Source organism: Ambystoma mexicanum, chromosome 1q, assembly GCF_040938575.1.
Source record: "Ambystoma mexicanum isolate Mex_15411 chromosome 1q, UKY_AmexF1_1, whole genome shotgun sequence".
NCBI lineage: Eukaryota > Metazoa > Chordata > Amphibia > Caudata > Ambystomatidae > Ambystoma > Ambystoma mexicanum.
Window position 1 is genome coordinate 101,363,463 of NC_090922.1, and position 22,095 is coordinate 101,385,557.

At 44.3% G+C, this 22,095-nt stretch overlaps 1 protein-coding gene across 5 annotated transcripts in view; it reads left to right on the forward strand.

Annotated features, from left to right (window-relative positions):
- GALNS (galactosamine (N-acetyl)-6-sulfatase) overlaps positions 1-22,095 on the forward strand; it is a 613,875-nt gene that overhangs the window by 351,083 nt on the left and 240,697 nt on the right. For all 5 annotated transcript variants that reach the window (XM_069635767.1, XM_069635758.1, XM_069635793.1 and 2 more), the window contains one exon: positions 21,862-21,998. In XM_069635767.1, coding sequence (XP_069491868.1) covers positions 21,862-21,998 — 137 coding nt within the window. The remainder of the gene's footprint in view (positions 1-21,861; positions 21,999-22,095) is intronic.

Sequence of the window (22,095 nt, forward strand, 5' to 3'; positions counted from 1 at the left end):
CATCTCGAACACCAGATTCCTTGCAAAACTCATCGGCCGAACTGCATACTCCCAACTAAACACCTTTGTTGAATCTAACAACCTCCTTGACCCCGCTCAATCAGGCTTCAGACCACGACATGGAACCGAAACCACTCTGGCCACAATCTGGGACGATCTTAAGGTCACTGCTGACTCTGCAGGATGCTCTGCACTTATACTCCTCGACCTGTCTGTGGCATTCATTACAATTAACTATTCAATCCTCCTTGATCGCCTCCACTCCCTAGGAATCCTTGGAACCGCTTTCAAATGGATCGCCTCCTTCCTCAACAACAGGAAACAAATATCCCTCCTCTCCCCTTTTGTCTCGGCTGCTCGCCCAGTTAATACTGGAGTACCACAAGGCGCCTGTCTATCAGCTCCCCTATCATCCGCATACACAATATCCTGTGTTACAACTACGCCCACGATACCCAAGTCATCCTAAAACTCCACAACTCAGACACATACTTGCAGCCCGCCTCATAGATATCAACCGTTGGATGACCACAAACCACCTCCTCCTAAACCCGACTAAAACCGAAATCATGGTGTGTGGCAACACTGAGCTTCTCCCTCGTCCACTCCCTGGGCTCCCTACAACGGGCCTACCACCCACCCCCTCCGTCTCAGTAAAAAACCTTGGATACACTATGGACTCTCACCAAACTCTCTCCCTACAGATCAACAAAATATCTAAATCTTGTCACTACCATCTCAAAATTCTCAGGTGTGTTTCCTTACCTCTCCTTCCTGCTCCTCCAGCCGGTTTGTCCATTGTAATGTCGAGACTGGACTATGCAAACTCCCTTTACCTAGGAGTCCCAGCATACTACCCTAACAAACTCCAAAGAGCGCAAAACGCTGCTGCTAAAATGCTACTAGCTCTGGGTCCAAGAGGCCACACACACCTCTGCAGCTCTCAGAACCCTCCACTGGCTCCCAGTTGGACGAAGGGCCACTTTGAAGACCTGTGCATCACTCATCGTGCAGTGCACAAGGCCGGCCCTCTATACCTGCAAGATAAGCTAAAACCTTACCTCCCACCCTGCACCCTAAGATCAAGCTCTGCCCTCCTTTTAGTGATCCCAACCACCAACTCTGTCCGGATTGGGGGATACTCTTTCTCAGCATTGGCCCTGACTCTGTGGAACTCGCTTCCAACTCAATCCGACACACCCAAGACTATATGATGTTCCGCAAATTACTAAAAACATGGCTCTTTCCATAACACCAACAACAACCTTAAAGATATGTCTGAACTCCCAACAACCCAATGACCACATACACAATGAGACTCTCTACCATGTGTTCAATGACCTCTGATCCTACCCACAGATAGGAAGGATGGATGGAATGGATGAAGGGAATGGATCGGGGGAATAGATGGATGGAATGATAGAGGTAATAGATCGACAAAATGGATGGATGAAATGGAATGAATGTTGTGGATGTATGTATGGAGTGACGGGCGGAGCAAACTGATGGAGAGGATGGAATGAATGGAACAAATAGACGCATGTGAAATGAAGGGATTGAATGTATGGCATGGATGCATGAGGAATGAATGGAAGGCATGTACATAGAGTGTATAGAATGGATGAACTAGTGAGAATAGACGAAATCAATAGAACTGTTGAACAGAGTTGATGGGTGGATGGAGTGGATGGATGAATGGAGGGGATCGATGAAATGGATGCTGGATGAAATGGATGGACAAAATAGATAAAAAGCCGGACAGATAGAAGGGATAGATGACATGGATGGAGTAGATGGATGCATGTACGGCAAGTGGATGAAACGTGTGGCGTAGATGCATGACCTAGAGAGAATAGACAAATTCAATAGAACTGATGGATGGAGTTGATGAGTGGATGGACAGATGGACGGAATTGATGGAGTGGATGCTGGATGGAATGGATGGACGCAATAGATAATAAGACGGACAGACATAAGGATAGATGGTATGGATGGAGTGAATGGATGCATATCGGGCAAGTGGATGGAATGGATGGCGCACATGCAATGCGGAATGCTTGGAAGATATGTACAGAAAATTGACAGTGGATGGGGTGGGCGAAGCGGATGGAATGAGTGGAGTGAATGGAATGGATGGGGTGGGTGGAATGGATGGAAGAAATGAAGTGGATGGAGTAGAAGGAATGGACGAAGTGGATTAAATGGATGGAGTGGATGGAATGAATGAGATAGAGTGGATGGAGTGCATAGAATGGTTGGAACGGATGGAGTAAATGGGGTGCATAGAACGGTTGGAACGGTTGGAAGAGATGAAATGGATGGAGCAGATGGAACGAACGGAACAGGAGTGGATAGATTGGATGGAATGGATGGAATGAATAGAGTAGATGAAATGGATAGAGAGGATGGAATGGATAGAGTGGATGAAATGGTTAGAGTGGATGAAATGGATCGAGTGGATGAAATTGATCGACTGGATGAAATGAATCGAGTGAATGGAATGGATAGACTGAAAGGAATGGCTAGAGTGGATGGAATGGATGGAATTAATAGAGTAGATGAAATGGATAGAGTGGATGAAATGGATAGTGTGGATGAAATGGATAGAGTGCATAGAATGGGTAGAGTGCATGGAATGGATAGAGTGGATGAAATGGTTAGAGGATGAAATGGATAGAGTGGATGGAATGGATAGAGTTGATTGAATGGATAGAGTGGATGGAATTGATGAAACGGACGAAATTGATCGAGTGGATGAAATTGATCGAGTGGATGAAATGGATAGAGTGGATGGAACGGATAGAGTGGATGAAATGGATAGAGTGGATGAAATGGATGGAGTGGATGGAATGAATGAGATAGAGTGGATGGAGTGCATAGAATGGTTGGAACCGATGGAGTAAATGGGGTGCATAGAACGGTTGGAACGGTTGGAAGAGATGAAATGGATGGAGCAGATGGAACGGACGGAACAGGAGTGGATAGATTGGATGGAATGGATGGAATGAATAGAGTAGATGAAATGGATAGAGAGGATGGAATGGATAGAGTGGATGAAATGGTTAGAGTGGATGAAATGGATCGAGTGGATGAAATGGATCGAGTGGATGAAATGAATCGAGTGGATGGAATGCATAGACTGAAAGGAATGGCTAGAGTGGATGGAATGGATGGAATTAATAGAGTAGATGAAATGGATAGAGTGGATGAAATGGATAGTGTGGATGAAATGGATAGAGTGCATAGAATGGGTAGAGTGCATGGAATGGGTAGAGTGGATGAAATGGATAGAGTGGATGAAATTGATAGAGTGGATGTAATGGATAGAGTTGATTGAATGGATAGAGTGGATGGAATTGATGAAACGGATGAAATGGATAGAGTGGATGAAATTGATCGAGTGGATGAAATGAATCGAACGGATGAAATGGATAGAGTGTATGGAATGGATAGAGGGGATGGAATGGAATAGATGAAACGGATAGAGTGGATGGAACAGATAGAGTGGATGAAATGGATAGAGTGGATGAAATGAATAGAGCGGATTAAATGGATGGAATGGATAGAGTGAATGAAATGGATAGAGTGAATGGAATGGATAGACTAGATGGAATGGAGTAGATGGAATGAACAGAGTGGATGGTATGAACAGAGTGGATGGAATGGATGAAAAGGATGGAATGATGAAATTAATACATTGAATGGAATAGAAGAAATGGATAGAGTGGATGGAATCGTTGAAATACATAGAGTGGATAGAATGGATTAAATGGATAGAGTGGATGAAACGGATGAGTGGATGGAATGGATGAAATGGATAGAGTGGATGAAATGGATAGAGTGGATGGAGCAGATGAAAAGGATGGAATGGATGGAAAGATTAAATGAATAGAATGGATGGAATAGATGAAATGGATAGAGTGGATGGAATCATTGAAATGGTTTGATTGGATGGAATGGATGAAATGGATAGACAGGATAGAATGGATTAAATGTATAGAGTAGATTGCATGGATGAAATGGATAGATTGGATGAAATGGATGAATGGATGAAATGGATAAAATGGATAGAGTGGATGGATTGGATGAAATGGATAGAGTGGATGAAATAGACAGATTGGATGGAATGGACAAAATGGATAGAGTGGATGGAATAGATAGAGTGGATGTGTACCCTGCCCTCCTGTTTCCCATGTTGTTGCTACATATCCTTATCACCCTTCCTGTCGCTGTATTCCCAGCCCTTGTTTGTATATGTCCTTGTGATGCTCTGTCCCCTGCCACCCTGTACACGTAAATGGTCTCGGGCGCTTTAAAGATAACCATCATATCACATCACTACGCTTACTCTTTACACCATCATTCAACTAGAACACAGCTATACCCCTGATTAATTCGGCCTAGCTGTTCACATACGAATATGACCCCATGAACACCTCATCACCCTAATAAAACTCAGCTAGCTGAGCACATTCCGGCTTAGTTGCTCACATATGCATGCTGAAGGCCCAACGCAGCGAGAGCCCATTCTAGGCGTCCACCCACCAGACTGCACACATACAACCGATTTCTCCTGCACCACACCTAACGCTAGGATGCAGCTACCACCCGGCAATTACATCAGCTGCTCACATATCCGGTGCACCCACGCACCCTATGACTCTACTTCTCTCTACTGACCAGAACTACGGTTCCCGAGGGCGTTCAACCTATCAGTGCTTTGAGGGCATACCAAGGATATATAGAGCGCTATATAAATGCCAAGTAACATAACTTAAGCAGCTCAAGAGAGGTCAAACTCATGGGTGGGTGCTTTTGAGGGTTAGAGATAGATTTCTATTGTTGAGAGAGTCTATGTGAGGCCAGCTATACCAGATTCTTTTCGGGCGGTGGTCGCTGTATGCTACTGGCAGTGGTGTTGAGGTACGTCAGGTGTTTCAGTCTGGACGGCAATGTGTGCACTAGGCCGGATGTGCTTATCCGTAGGCGTATTCTATCGTGCATGAATGCTTGGCCGTGCCTGCAGCCTGTGTCCACGCTAGTGGTATGAAATATACGTACCGTAGGCTGCGAGCTTTCTCAGCTGGGGAGGCCTATACCAGAGGGCCTAACTTTCATAATGTAGCAGGTATCCACGTATACCAAGCAGAGATGAGGCTACACCCAGATTCAAGAGTCCTGTATGGTGGGAGAGAGGCCTACTCCAAACAGTGCAATTTGAGTATAATGCTAAGCACAGCTAGAGCCTACAGCTAACATTGCAATTTGAGTATAATGCTAAGCACAGCTAGAGCCTACAGCTAACAGTGCAGTTTGTGTACAGACTAGACACAGCTAGCTTTGAGAGTCCTGTATAGTGGGAGAGAGGCCTATACCTGACAATGCAATTTGGGTGCAATACTAAATACAGCTAGACCTACACCTAACAGTGCAATTAGAGTACCAGACCAAACACAGCCAGATGTGAGAGTCCTGCATAGTGGGAGAAAGGCCTACACCTGACAATGCAATTTGAGTATAAAACTAAACACAGCCAGAATTTCAGTGTCCTGAATAGTGGGAGAAAGGACTACACCTGACAATGCAATATGAACACAAGGCTAAATACAGCTAGAACTTACACCTAACAGTGCAATTGGGTACAAGAATAGACACAGGCAGATTTGAGTGTCCTGCATAGGGGGACAAAGGCCTACACCTAGCAGTGCAATATGGGTACAAGACTAAACACAGCTAGATTTAAGAGTCATGGATAGTGGGAGAAAGGCCTACACCTGACAATACAAGTCAGAGAGCATTGGCAACACACCACTCCTGGATAGCAGACAGACAGTCAGAGATGAGAGAAGGAGAAGAAGTGGCGGAAGGGAGTCTCAAAATGAGTTGAGTGTCATCCGCATAGCACTGAAAGTTGGGGCAGAAAGCGTCACTGCAGTGGGCAAGAAGTGCCAGGTATTGGTTGAACAGCCAGGGAGAGAGGTTAGACCCCTGGGAGCACCACAGGTAGAGATAGAGAAGGACCGAAGCTCGACCTGGGAGGGTCGATCAGAGAGGAAAGTGGTCAGCCAAGCCAGGGCCTGATCGGTGATACCCAGGGTATCACGGAGACGGTTGAGCAGGATGGCATGGTTGTGTCAAAGGCAGAAGAGAGATCGATTAAGATGAGGGCACAGGGAGTGTGGGAATCGAGGTTGGAGAGCAGGTCTTCACGGATGTTCAGGAGAGCAGTTTCTGTGCTTCTGGCAGCTCTGAATCCAGATTGATGGCCATGGGGGCAACCAACAGATACAGTGTGAAGATTAAGATGGGAGATGGCCAGCTTTTCCAGGAGTTTGCCCAGAAAGGAGTGATGGAGATTGGGCGATAGTTAGCCAAGCAGGACGGGTCGGCAGAGGGTTTTTTAAGAAGAGGGTGCACAAGGGAGTCGTCAGGAGGGAAGGGAAGACTCCAGAGGTGAAGGAGTGGTTCCAGAAGTCAGCCAGAGCAGGGGACAAGGTGTCAATGTGGTCCTTGATGGTTTTGGACGAACAGGGGTGAACCTGATTTGACGAGACTTTCATAGACCGGACTTGTCTTGAAACCTTGTCTGGGGAGAACAGGGGAAAGGCAGAGAAGGAGGGAGAAGAGGTGGCCGAAGAAGGGCTGGAGGAAGAGCTGTGAGTAGAGGGGTAGGGGGAGAGGAAGAGAGAGAGGACAGGTATTGTTTTTGGAGTCTTTCACCACATGTGAGGAGACCATGATTTTGTCAATTTCTACCTTTTATTTAGTGCTATTTAATTCAATTAAGCTGGGTGCTGTTACTCTTTTTGGCCTCTGGAGACTTGGTTGCTCTGTCTTGCATATGATTTCTGCAACTTTCATTGTTCAATACTTGGCTCTTGCAAATGTTTTCTCCTTCACTTAAACTAAGAGAAATATGTCCTGCGTATATCATTGATCATCTTTGATCCCCTTGTGCCTTGCAGTTTTCCTCTTCATGTGGCATCCTTGATCCCAAGCCAAACAGACATTCTTTGTTCTTCGCACAAAGCTGTTTTCCATGTGCTTGTCAGCTCTACAGTTCTGGCCTCTCCCTTCAAGGCTTCTCAGCTCACTATTATATACGAAACCGACGTCCATCTTTCCATCATGACCACTTCATCCACTTTATATTTTCGCCTGCAGCAAGCTTCTATATGTCTCATCTACTTTGCGTTTCTGCGAATGTACATTTGCTGATTCTCTTCTTACTTATATTCTTAGTGTATATGATTTTTTTCCATTTGCATACATGAGCTGTTACCTCAAATACATCTTCATTTTTTAAGTGTTTGCATATCGTTCTAGTATGTCCTAATGTCTTTGCTTCATTACTCTGGTCTGATTTCACTTATAGCTCTTCTATGTTAAGTGGTGTATGCAGACATCCTTTCACCACGTGGAACAACATCCTTCCACCGAGGGTACAATCCATACGGTATTAGGATGATACCTGGTGTGCTTTCTTGCTGTTCTTCCAGTATGACGGGGGTGTGGGGCAGGCACAAGAGATGACGTGTACATCTGTCTCTCTACACAGTCCAATTTTAAACTACCACAAACCAACTGGTTGCCCATTTTCCACCTTGAATGGCTCTCTGTCGGAAAATTTGCCAAACAACAGAAATGTGCTCTTCATTAGCAAATATGCAATATCATATTTATGTAATTATATTGGTGAGATGCATGTATTTAAATGCTCTTGTACAAAGAACGTCTCCTTTGTGAAGATATTTAAATATGTCCACAGTGAAGCACCCTCCAGTCACAGTTGACCAATGTGGAGCAGTGAAAGTACGGAAGGACTAGACGTTTTTTTTATCAGCAAGAGAGCGATAGAGAGCAATATAAATTCATTTGTGTCCATGGTATGACTGGCAATAGAGCAGTACACAAAGAACTGGCACAACAAGCTTGAGTAGGCCAATTTGGCGATTTAGCACTCTGTGCAGTCGATATTTTTGACTGTTATTGACCTATTGTGATTCAAATGCAAAACATTGTTCCCTAGTTATTACTCCAGTTTGTGGTGAAATCTAGTAAAATGCTAATTTGGAACACTTTTTAATTGGTTCTTGAGCCTATTTGTGATGTCCCACCCAGATGTGTCTCGCCATATACTTGAGTTGGGCAGACAGTTCAGGTGTATCACAATCCCCAGAATGTGCATGAATATTGATACCACCATTGTGCTGCCAGGCATCCCTACCTGATTCTGCATATGTGGGCTCTCAGGGTTCATGGTGCAGTAGGCTTTTTTTGGATGCATGGTTTGCCAAAAAAGGAAGTACCAGGCGGTGGGCTTCCTTTCAGCATTTAAAGGATGTTCTGGAGCAAATTGATACCATATATGAACACCGTCCCATTTGTTTTAGGTGCATTTCCACCACCTAATCTCGTTTTGGACTTTGCACTTTCTCCTCACCTATACATAACTCTGATCCACCCATACGTGTTGTTTCTCCACCCCAATTTTAATTTCGTAAGCTGAATTGAATTGCATTTTTTCATTTTATGGAAAGTTTTGCTCCTTATCTTTTTTTAAAGGTTTTTGGACACAATACTGTTTTGCTATATTAGCCTGTTATGTCCTATCAGATTCTGGCATATTGTCTCGCATTGACATGTTGCTATGTCTAAATCCTTTTTTCGGGCAAAGTAACCAAAGGCCATTTAAAAGGCTGAAAAGTGCTGTGAAGCAGCCAGCAGTTGTTGTGTAGCACTCTGCAAAACACCAAAATCAATAAATACACGCAAAGCAGAATTAAACCGAGGAAGGCATTTGGAATATAAACCAAGAGTGAACCCGACAGGAGGGAGGCTGATTTACGAGAGGGGTCTGTGCCCAGAAGTGGGAGACCAGGGGTGAAGAATCTTCACCTCAAGAGTAAATCTAAAGGAACCTTTTGTATGTCACATTTGAATCTATCAGGCCCTCGGAAGCAAGAAAGTCAAACACGAAGGTCCTGATAGCGTAAGAACCTGTTTAGGATCTGAGACCCAGAAGAGGGGGATCCAGTGGGTGAAAAGCAATCGCCCTCATCCATTTGGAAGGAACTTTTTGTTTGTTTATTTGTTTTGCATCAGGTCCTCGAAGGCAAGAGACTTTTAGGAGTAAAGAGACTTGGCCATCGACGGCCCTAATGCCCGAATCGGAACTGCCGTCTCGTGCTGGGAAAGCTTGAGCATGTGCTGTGCTCAGGAATCCCATCCCATCCTGTCCTGTACTCAAAAAGTGGGGAAGGAAGAACCCTGACTTATCATTTGTGAACACTTCTTTCTTTCTTGTGTACCCTATCCTACACTCTCTTGTATTTAGCGTAAGGATTGGTAATAGGTTTTTCCTAGTATAGGCTTTTTTATTTGACACAATGCACCTAGGACTGCCTTATTATTATTTGATGGTCGTAGCTTGCTCCCATCTTAGATTTAGGTTTAGAATACGTGTTTTTCCAACCTACCTATACAGTTTAATAAACACCCTTGAACTGTGATCACTTGCGTCTATCTATTCCTTATACCAGGGGTGTTGCTAGGTCTGAAAAAGATCCGGGGCTACGCTAATGTTGGAACTGTCGGGACTGGGGGAGAGCTAGCCTTTTGGTTGTAGCTCCTGAGATTCTATCCGGGGCTACAACCAAAATACCAGGGGATGTAGCCCCCTTATTCCCCCCTAGCAACACCTCTGCCTTATACCATGCCTTCCTTACACCCCCTAAATAAAGTTATTTTTCTACCAAAAAAAAAATGGGAGTGAAATACTCCCACTTGAAAATCATACCTGGTGCCCTGAGGGAAGTTGCCTCTCCTCTGTCTTCCTCCCAGGGAACTCTGCTGTGAGGGCAGCCCAAACCTGATGAAACAAACCCTAACCGACCAGTCAGCACCAAGACGCCATTGAAATGGTGAACGTTTCACTGTACCGATACCACTTATATCTTGTTTACTGATGCTACAATTGTACTTTGTTGGCATAGTCTGAGAGTAAGCACTAATTTATTCATAGAAACAAGGCACTGTGAGAAAACTGAATTCGGAGGAAGAGCTTTCTCTATTCTCTTAGCCAAACTATGAAACTCGATTCCTACAGAAATTTTGACAACTGAGGACCATCTTACTTTTTGGAAACAGTTAAAAACCTGTTAATTCAACATACTGGGGTAGAGGCAGACTCATAACTAGATAACAATCGCCCCTCTTGGGGGCATTGCATCTTTTCACAAGCCAGTTGCAGGGGCATTTCCAACCTAACTACTTATGATAGTGGATTGAAAGGACCCATATAAGCTAATACAGCAAGCACTATGCCCGTACATCAAGACAAACGTATGTGTCGAGACAAATATGGATATCCCATACAATAATCTCTGCAACATCAGCTTTCTGTATCCTAATCTCCACCCCCAGACAAGCCCGATATTACCACACTATGTTCAGGACCTATGCACTCCTCAAGCCTGAATAAAGGTAGGTGCCCCTGTGCCCAGTGGCTCTTCACAACTAGATACCCCAAAACCTACTAATTTCCTTTCAAATCACCCTCAATCACCACACACTGGCCATACGCACCTCAGACTGCTAGAGAAAACCTGCTCGCTACAAACTGCACATGTCTCAAACCAACTCGCAACCCCCCCCCACCACACCCCCCAAATAGCTTAAACACCTGTCAAGTCAAACACTGGATGTCTCCCATCTGGCCCTAATAAGTCTCTGGTTTGCACAACAAAACACTCCTAGAAAACACACTGACAAAGACGCCAGTTGTTCTTGGCTCTACGCGCAGCAACAGCCTAGCACAACACCTCTCTTTTCCTTCTTTCTCCCCTAAACAACCCACCCCGCTTTCCCTTTCAGAGCCACAAGAGTACCTAGAGACCATAAAAATGGCAGCGGTGCACAGTTTAAATTAACCTAAAACCTTTCACTTCATTTTATTTCTTTGTGCTCAAGAGTGCGGTCCGTGTAAATCCCCCACCTGTTACCTGAGGCGGTGACTGTTCGGCAGCTGCAGCCCTTTGAGCCGCCCTGTGACACCTGGATAAAAGACATTGCAGCATTGAAGTTGAAGCGATGCTTCGATGATACGAAGGCACACGGAAAGAACGTCACCATCAAGACATGCAGGCTAATGCAAACCAACAACCAGAATTGTCTCAACCATATTCCCGCTAAAGCTGCTGCAGCTGATCAGTTAAATGGAGAACCTGTGCCCAAGATAAGCTCCCCTAATACTACTAAGTCTTCACAACATGTGCAACCAGGTAGGCAGCTTAGATCTGCAAATTGCCTCACTAAGGCGAAACATCCTGACATTTTCAACACAAAAGTACCACCTGAAATAACATGCTAATTATTTCCTCTGACTGAATCCATCTCTGAAATCTCTAACTCTCCGAGCCTCCCCCTGAAGGAGCGCATGTCCACTTCTTTGGCATGCTGGGTAGCAAAATGACAAACACTACTGTGACTTCTGTTGAAAAAAGTACATCCACCCCCAGTGTTGTTACTGTTCTTGACAACGGTGTTGCAACACATCGAAAGGACAAGCCTGCCTTAGCTACCCCAATATTTGAATGATCGATTCGCTGAACCTAGGCTACTCACCTAGCATCACTGTAGATGTGGTGACAATGAGTCAACCTGTTTAACAGAAGATTGCATCTGCCCCATCTAGCAACCTGAATAAGGAGCAAACGATATCGTCTTCTATCAGATGTGCACAATCTACCCTGGAGTGCACTAATAGGCTCCCAAGGAAAGACATTGTAGTACATCACTTGTACATGGATCTGGCTAACATTAGTGTATTGTCTACACCTCCGTCACCTAGTCTTAATTGCACTCTCTGTGAATGGTGATTTTGCTGAAAATAATATCAGTGATATAACTAGCCAGAGCGACGATAATATTAGTGTATCACAACCCCAACTATGAGCTCTCGACTATCTACTCACCTCTTTGGGGAAGCTATGGGAGGAGCTGTTTAAGACTTTGACTGATCATACGATTTCACTAAACACCATCATTGATCAGTTGACACCTCCAAGACCTCTACCTAACGTGGCATGCATTATAAATAATACCATTTTGACTTACATGGAACCTAACCAAAGTTTTTGAGCTGGTTACAACAATGCAAGCTCCTTAATCTTGGTCCACGGTAATAACGAAGCAATACATAATAGCATTCCAAAAATCAAAGACTCAGACGCTTCAGAGATCGATCCTTTAAGTGGTGAGGCGAATGTGGCAGTGAAGCCTGCTGATGATGATTATAGCACCAGGGAAACAACTTCAATTAATGGGAAAGGTACAACGGTATTGAAATTAAAAAGGTGTGCCACAAGGCAAGGACCAGCCAGGACAAAGGGAACTTGTGTAATTAAGAGTAGTTTGGTGAATCAGCCTTTACTGGCCAATCAATCCAACACTTTACTGACAAAACTGGTGACCAATGACCGAGGTTCCTCTGCTCTATAACCTATTAGCGATACAGGAGAGGTGACCACACTTTCAATGACCAGCCTGAATAAAAAATCTAGAATTAACAAGTTTAAGGAAAAGTAACCTAATAAAAGACTGGTCTAAATGACTTATGTCAATATATGCCCATCACTAATACTGAAATTGCCAACAAAACTTACATTGGAGCAACCTCAATAGAAGCAATCTAAAATAATCAAAGCTTCGGACAACAATACTTCTGTGCTTGAAGCGAGAGAAATCTTATTCATCCAACAAAAATGATGTTTCTATCAAAAACATGAACCCTGTTGGCAGAGTTCTCGCCAATAGTGATTGTAACTGAGGTATAAAATATTGATTGAGCTACTGTTGGGTTGCAGCATCTGAGGTGTGATGTTGGAGATGAGAAAGAGGCCTGCTTCTGGTGTTGCTACTAATTCTGGCTTTGGAAAAAATGTGCATAATCAAGCACGAAACTCGTAGAACCTATCTGCCATAAAATCCTTAAGAATTCAGAGCTTATTCTGTGTTAGCCGAGACTACTCTCTAAACTGGCCAGCAATTCTACACTTATTACATCAAATCTTACTTCTACATATCATTACTACTTCTCACATCAAGACAGTAGAGTTACTAGTTGACACAAATCTGACCACTTAAAGGGTGTATACCTTTTCTGAAGCTGTTAGATTTCACCCTTTCATATGAAGTTGAGTTTACTGGACATGGCTACGATTGAGGTATTGAATATGTTTAATGGCCCTGTGGTTCTTATAAATCATTGAATCCTATTGATTTGTCAGACATATTGCACACTCGCACTATAAAACCATGAATCACACACAGAATAATAGGGAGTTCAGGGTTTAAGACCACCTTTACGGCTTTGGATTCCATTTTGATAACCACCAGCAGACATAGAATTGTGGATCAAGATTGGCACTGGATGTTGTCTTTATTCCCCTCCAATTACTAATATAAAGGTAATTTCTTGGAACACACACGAATGCACGTTTGTTTGGAGCCACTGGTCTATTATCCAAAATCGATGAATTTAGTATCATTGCCTTACAAGAAACATGGCTTACCCAAGGTGTTGAACTTGATGGCAGACTAAACATACAATGGCCAGCTGTAAAGGGTAATATGCAACTCAAGGGGGGCTTACTTATAAGCGTTCAGAACACCTTTAATTTGATTGAGCTAGATATTTCTGATTATTCTATTCTTGCAGGCCTTCCTACTTGGCATTTGCTAGAGGGTCGCCCTCATTCTATCTTTATCATTAATATATATAATTCCCCCGGGACGTAAGCCAAATTATTCTTTAATTTAACAGTTTAAAAAGGTATTAGAGACCTACCTAGCCAGCCATGACTGTATTGTGCTGGAGCACTATAATTTTAAGATACCAGCTGACTTGGCTTCTTACTCTCTCCTATTCTATGTCAAAACAGTCATGACAAGCGTCGAATAGAATGGGTTAAACAGTTTGCCGTTTATGGCCTGTGTATGATGAATGGCCATTGCAAAGGGGTTAGCCTGGACAATTATACTTGGACATCTGCCAACTGCACCTCTGCAGTCGACTATATCTTGATCTCCTGTGCACTTTTTAAAATATAATTTTATTTATTTATTTGCATTTGTAAAGCGCCTAAACCCGTAGGTATCAAGGCGCTGTTGCGAACCAGTTACTTGGTACAGTACTTAATAAACAATGAACACTCAACCAGAGGCAAGGTTACATAGAGCAAGACCGAAAACAGAGAATGCTATGTAATCACACAGGTAGACTGGAGTGGAGAAGTCCCTGTGAGAAAACATCGAATTCTTAAGCCACTGCAATGTTCGATAGACTGTCCTGCAGGGTTTAGACAAAGAGGCAAGTTTTTAGGTTTTTCCTGAATGCCGTGTCAGAGTTTTTTCTTCTCTTAGAAAAGGCAGGAGGGCATTCCATTGAGCTGCTGCTATGGATGGAAAGCTCACCCATCCTCCTCTGGCACGTTTGACTTTTGGGGGAGCGACGCAGTGGGCATGTGTGTGCTCTAACCAGCCAGGAGTTGATGACTAACAATTTTTTGAGATATGTATACTGAAGCTGTGTTTAGGAGGCATTTGTGTGTGATGGTGAGGATTTTAAATGTGATCCTTTCCTGGATGAGTAGCTAGTGTGCCTTTTTTCTTTCTGCAAATATATGGTCTCTTTTTGAAATGTTCAACGCTGAGCGTAGCCCATTGTTCTGGATTACCTGCGTTATGGAAATGTTTTTCTTTGAAGTGCCTGCAAAGAGGGAGTTTTAGTAGTGAAGTCTGGCTCCTATTATAGATCTTGCAATGGACAGGCAGTTCGTAGGGAAGAGGAAGTGTCTTGCTGCGTTGAGAAGTTTATCTGTGTAGGCCATTGAGGAGGCGATCGCGTTAACTTGTTTTGAGAGAGAGAGCCTGGCATCCAGATACACTCCCAAGGTTTTCACAGCTGCTGAGACAGGGATTTTGATGCTGTCAATCATGAAGGATGAATATGCAGGTGAGAGTTATTTTAGCATTGTTGGTGACCCTACTACCAAGATTTCCGTCTTGTCATCATTTAGAGTCAGGTTCTTCAAGGCCATCCAATATTGAATGGTGGGGTAGATTTAATTGATCATAGTGGCGTCGTCTATATATGACCCGGACAGGGGGAGGAGAATTTGTGTATCCTCAGGATAGTTGGTGTAGACTATGCCGAGGTCATCCAGTAGGTCAAAGAGTGGTTTGGTGAAAATGTTATAGAGGGTAGGGGAGACGCATGACCCTTGCTGGACATCACAAGGGATGGATTCGGGTGGGGCTTTGGCAAGGTCGGAGAAGACTCTCATGGACCTTCCTTCTAAGAATGATGCAACCCAAGACTTAGCTTCTTCGGAAAAGTTGGCTGCTGTTAAGAGGTGGTGACACAAAGTATTGTGACCAAGTCAAAGGCAGTCGACAGGTCAAGGAGAAGGAGTAGGGCTGTTTTCCCTTCATCTCTGAAATTATCCAATTGATTTTTTACATCTAATAGTGCAGATTCTGTTCCATGACCTAGTCGGAAGCACGATTGGCGTTTCCCCAAGATATGTTTAGAGTCCAGGAAGGGTTGTATTGTGGCAATAAGACCCGAGTCGACGGGCCTATACCGTAGTTACAGGCCCAAGCATAGCGAGGGCCTTAATGAAGCCCCGGGGGCATTACCATGGGCGGTATTGGCCCACTGCCGAGTGTTTTATAGCCATTAGTACCCTGGCCCGTTAGACCGGGATACTAATGGCATTTTTTTCTGTTTCGAAACGCTGCCGTTTCGAAACAGAAAAAAAAAAGAAAAAAATGGCCACCGTAAAATGCAAAACGTAGTCTGTTTTCCCTTTCCATGGCGGCCATCGGGAGTGGACGCGCTGGGAACAGAAGTTTTTCCAGTGCGTTCGCTCCTAAGAAAAGAATAAAAAAGAAGGTAAGTGGGTTTGGGAGGGTGGGGAGGGGTAGTTTGCGGGGGAGGGAGGTGGGGGAAAAAAAAACCTACCTGAGTCCCCGGCGGGGGAAGAAGGCAGCCTCCAGCCATGGGGAGACTCGGAGCAGGGAGTGCCCCATTTCGAGCCTCCTCATTGGCTAAGGGGTTCCCTCGCCGGGAACAGAGTATCCGGCATGCGCGGGACGCACTAACGTACACAGGAATACCATGTGCTATGGCTCGGAAAAGAGCCAATCCACATGTAGTATTCCTGGTGTACAGCGAGCGCGGGGTACTAATTGTATTTGTTGTATTTCGCTCTGTCCAGAATCTTCAACAGGAAGGTTACTGTGGTGATCGATCGGTAATTGTTTGGGGCGGTAGGGTCAAGATAAGGTTTTTTGAGTAATGGGAGGACCCATTATTCTTTTAAGCTGGCGGCACACAGTTCCTTGAGAAAGAGGAGTTTATGAAACTGGTGATGAAGGGGGCTAGTGTGTCCGCGCAGTCTTTGATAATGGATGGAGGGCAGATATCTGCCTTGCATCTCAACGGTTTCAGTTTGCGAATGATATTTGTGGCCTCTTCAACAGAGATCTCCTTGAAGTGAAATGGTGAGGTAAAAGGGGCGGGGGGAGACGTGTGTTGCACTTAGTAGATGTTTTAGAATGAATGAGCTTTTGTTTCAGAATTTTGTCCTGCAGTAGGTGAATTTGAGCTTTCATAACCATTTGAATGCTAGAGAACCATAGCTCATCCTTCTTTATCGTGGATGAGGGTGCAGCTGGGGTTTCAAATTCTCTAGGAATACTGATGATTTCTTGGGAGTTGGATGTGGCATTACAGATTCTAGTGCTGTAAATAGAGGATTTGACTGCTACAATGGCGAGTTTGTATTCCTTCGCGATTTAATATAGGCAGCTTTAGTGGTCTTATCTGGTGTTTTTTTCCAGGTGACTTCTAATTGTTGTTTATTTGTACGAAGTACTTGGAGATCTGGAGTGAACCAGTGTATATATCCCAGGTCAGAGAGCGTATTTGACAGTGAAGTGGCTTTGACGTGGACTTAATGCTACTGAGTAGGAGATCTTCTTCAAATGAGCCAGTGGTGCCGGGCGGGCCATAGACAATATAGATATTCAGTGAGTTGGTGGAAGAGGAGGTGAGTTTGGTGCATAGCATCTCATAGTTGTCCGCCCTAGTCGTGGTGATAGGTCTTACAGAAAGGGTATCTCTAAAGATGAGGGCAAGCCCCTCATCTAAGGTGGATCTTACAATTACAGCATGAGAGGAGAGTAATCATTACCCTTTGATTGCATATTTTGGGATATATGAACCCTGCCACACTTATAACATGATGGGTAACGTACATATTATCACGAGATTGAACAGAATCAGATGAAATGTTAATAACATTAACACAGCCAACATAAGCCTATCCCACATTGCCAACAAACTCTTTAATAGTGCTTGCTAGAGCTATTTTGGTCATCTAACATTCCAAGATCTATACAAGCGGTATTCAGTAGCAATTGGAAGCATCTCTGAGTCCAGTTGTGATGCTAAGTCGCAAAGTGGAAAAACTCTAACTTCACATAAACGAAGTCTAAATCTGAGTGGGAACAACGCATTGGCGAAATTATTGGGCTATAAGCACCACCTAAAAGTAGTCAACTCTTCACCCCTGACAGGTGTACCATGGAGAAGCCAAGCATATACTTAATATTATCAAATCACAAAAAAAACTCCCGGGCTTCCAGTCCTGGCTGTGTTATTTATTTATTTGCATTTTTTAAAGCGCTCACACAGCCCGCGGGCATTGAGGCGCTGTTACAGGAATTGTTTGTTTTTTAGTTGTCTAATTGTTTTTTTTTTATTTGTCATAGTTGTGTATTTATAACACGCTTAAATACCGAAAGGTTTCTAAGCGCGGACCCGGGGATCGAACCTGTGTTGCTTCGTGTTGTCTTGCTTCCAAGGCGAATACGTTGCCGCTTCAGCTATCCTCTAGTTAAATGGTGGGCTGCTTTGCTACATGCCTTATTTTTTTAACTTACTAGTTATCAGCCTGAGTGGTAATTTACCATCTTCCTGATTGGATAGTATAATAATTCCGTTATACAAGAAGGGACTCCACAACTGTCCCAAAAACAACAGTATTTTGGCCATGTTCGACGCTCCTTTGAAGATCTTTGCTCTCTGTCCATCTAAAGGAGTTCGGCCCTACACTATAAAATAATTCCCATTAATCAAACAGGGTTTTGCAAAGGGTCAGAACCGTACGTCAATCTGCTGGCCTTAGTTCCTACCATGGAATATTCTTGGCGAGTGCTGCAACAGATGGCATATGTAGCATACGTAGATTTCAGTTGTGCTTTTGACATGGTCCAGCTAGACATCTTGTGGCAAAAGTTAATCAAATGGGGCATACCTTAGGGCCTAGTAAAAATGCTTACTGTGCAGGATACTAAGATCTTGGTTAAAGTTAGATTATTGATCAACAGGAAGGTTACCAGGTTAATGCTGACTTACGTAGGCCTCAAGCATGGATGCATACTTGTCCCCACATTGGTTAATCTCTACCTTGCCGACAACTTGGTTACTAACGAAGCACTGCCACCTAGATTGTGTTTTCGTCAAGTGCAGTGGCATGACTACAGAGATCTTATTTTGCTTGATAACACTGCTAAAGGTCTTCAACACAAGCTTAACAAGATCAGTACTCTAAGAACAATGGTTTGACTAACAATACAATCAAAACAAAGCTTATGATGTTTAACCCCTGTACCCGCCCACTTAGAAGCAGTTATATCTGGACGATTGGGCTACATAAACTGGAAACTGTTACTAAATATTATTACCTAGGAGTGACCATGGATGGTAAATTGTCTTGGTAACCCCAGTTGGATAAAATGGAGACCAAAGTGCATCAACAATTGGGGGTTATACGCAACTTTGCCAGGAATCATATCGGTTACTCTTTGAATTCAGTTATCCAAGTTTACAAGGCCAAAAGTCCAACATTTATAACGCGCCTATACACAAGTGTATCAAGGCGCAACAAGGCAAAGGAGGGGGAACAAAGGGAGGACAGCCAACGATCCTACTAGGCCAGGTTTCATTCAGATAGCGCAAGTGGATGGGATGGGGGAAGGGGAAAAGTGCGGGGGCGGGAGGGGGACAGTGCAATACATGGGAATAGAATAATAACACAAGTAAAAATAATGGCCAGCAGTTGGCAAGTGCAAGGAAGTGCAGACATTGGCTGTCAAGTGCTGGTAGTGGGACTGTAGGGATACAGAAACAGTCTCCGAGTGGGTGGGTTTGCCGGGCAGGCGGTGCGGGCGTGTGCGACTGGTGTGGGAGGGACCTGGGCCTGAGATCAGAGGGTGGCCAGGTAACCAGTGCAGTTGCTGTTTCAACCAGGAGGTCAGCAGACGAGAGGAGGAGAAAAAGCAGAAGCAAAGAGAAAGGTTTTGGGGTGCTTCCGGAACCAGAGATGGTTCTCCTCAAGTTAGTTTCAGGGAAGCTGTTCCAGAGGGAAGCCCCAGCTAAAGAAAGAGATCTACCACCAACTTGTTGCTTGGAGAAGCGACTGACCCTGAGGAAGTTGGAGGCGGATGAGCGAAGAGCTTGAGAAGGAAGATATTTAGGAAGAGAGAGTTGAAGATATTGAGGCCCCAGGCCCCAGAAGGCCTTATGGACAAGGCAAAGGGTTTTGAACTTAATCCTCGCAGCCACTGGGTGCCAGTTCAGAGATTTCAGTCCTGGGGAAATAAGATCCCTGGGCTTGAGGCCAAGGACAAGTCTCGCAGTCCTGTTTTGGATGGGTTGCAGAGGGCCGGGAGTAGAGGCAGGCAGATTTGGAAAGAGGCTGTTGCAATAGTCCAGCCTAGAGAGAACCAGAGCTCTAGAAACAGTGAGCTTCTGGAGGAATGAGAGGAAAGGATGAATACCTCTGAGGAGGTGGAGTTGGTAGTGTGCCTTCTTAGCGACGTCAGAGATTTGAGGAGAGAAGCAGAGTGTGGAGTCGAAGATGACCCTGAGGTTTTTAACCTCAAAGGTGGAAGCAGGAGGAGCGCCAAGGGAGGCCGGCCAGAGTGTGACAGGAAAGGAGGGGGTGGGTGTGCCGATGAGGAGAATCTCAGTCTTACTAGCATTAAGGCAGAGCCATTGGCAGCACACTACTCCTGGATAGCAGACAGACAGTCAGTGATGACGGAAGGAGAAGAGGAGGCTGAAGGTAACCTGAAAATGAGCTGAGTGTCATCAGCATAGCACTGAAAGTTGGGGCAGAGAGCGGCAATGCGGTGGGCAAGAAGTGCCAGGTAGAGGTAAAAGAGCCAAGGAGAGAGGTTAGACCCCTGCAGGACACCACAGGTAGAGAAAAAGGTAGCAGAGAGGAAGGATCCCAGTCGGACCTGGGATGGTTGGTCAGAGAGGAAAGAGGTCAGCCAAGCCAGGGCCTGACCGGTGATACCCAAGTTATCACAGAGACATTTGAGCAGTATCACGTGGTTGACCGTGCCAAAGGCAGAGGGGAGATCAAGCAAGATGAGGACACAGGGGGTGTTAGAATCAAGGTTGGAGAGCAGGTCTTCTCGGATGTTCAGGAGAGCAGTTTCTGTGCTTCTGGCAGCTCTGAGGCCAGACTGATGGTCATGAAGACAACCAACAGTTTCAGTGTGGAGATTAAGCTCTTATATGGTGCGGAAATATTGGGAGACAAACACTTGACCAAATTAAGGAAAACTGAAGGTATGTGCTTAAAGATACTAGCAAAATGTCCCAGCAGCCTATCGGCTGAGTACTTGTACTCTGAGCTGAGCCTTACTAGTATAATTGGACAACTGAAATTACGTCATATGAGCCTCTTTTGGAAACTAGTGAATTGCCCTGATCGTTCTCTTCTGAAAATTATCTCAAATGCAATTAATATGAACACTAGTGTCTTTGTTGTCTCTTGTCTGACTGCCGAAGCTAGTTCAATGTGTCATAAATATTCAATTGATCCCACTCACATTGCTATTCCATGATACAGACATGTTTTCAAGAGCATTATCTATGCAACGTATCGGAAACAAATGGATACCGATTTAGCTGATAAATCACATAGTGGAGAGTATCTAACACAACAGTTCAAACGACATACCTATCCTCTTATTTGGGCAACACCTTAGAGATCATGGGAGCTGGGCTGGGCTTGGACAGTAAAATGAGAGCATGTAGATTATGTGGTGAAACGATGCCTGAAGCCACTAAACATCTAATGCTTGAATTGCGTAGTGTGGTCACTGTTTGGAAAAGAACGATGTGGGCAATAGGCTATTGCACCAACACCAATGGCCTTGAATGGATCTGGGAAATGTTATACATGGGGAGTGACTTTGATACGACACCACATGTTGGTCATGTAATACAAGACCGCAAAGACATTCTAGACATCGTGACTGGCTAAAGGCTCTCCTTCATAGGCAGCTTTCATGAATGTCATTTTAGTTGCGTCAACTCTCCTACCCCTCTGAGAGGGTTGGGGTAGTCTGGCAGTAAGATGTTATATCTCATTTGATGCAATGTATTTATTTGAAAACTTTTATATTTTGCATATTAGTGTATCTTATGTATAATGTATAGAAAGTCTTAAGTGGCTATGTTATACTAAAAATAAAATTTAAAAATAACATTCTAAATAAACCTATTTGAATAATATTTAGCTTATCTTCATACCTGTATCTTCACCATTCTATGTAGATTGTGTGCTTTGGAGCAGCATTGGAGTGGTTTAGGGGTACCCATAACATAACGTGTGGTGTGGGTCTATAAAATATGTGTTCAGAAAGTATCTCCTCTATTTCATCCCTCTCGCTCTCATTCTCGCTCCCTAACTCTCGCTCACTCGTTCCCAGGTCAGCCACCAGCTGGGCAATGTTATGGACCTCTTCACCACAAGCCTATCCTTGGCAGGGCTGGATCCACCCCGCGACCGAGAGATTGATGGAATTGACCTCTCCCCTGCCCTACTGCTGACTAAGACTATTGACAGGTGCGTTTTGAAGAGCAATCCTGTAACCCATTGGACTTTTGTAGGTGTTGTGCGCAAGAAGGAAAGAGTGACAGGCTAGGGTTGAGGTGTTTGATGT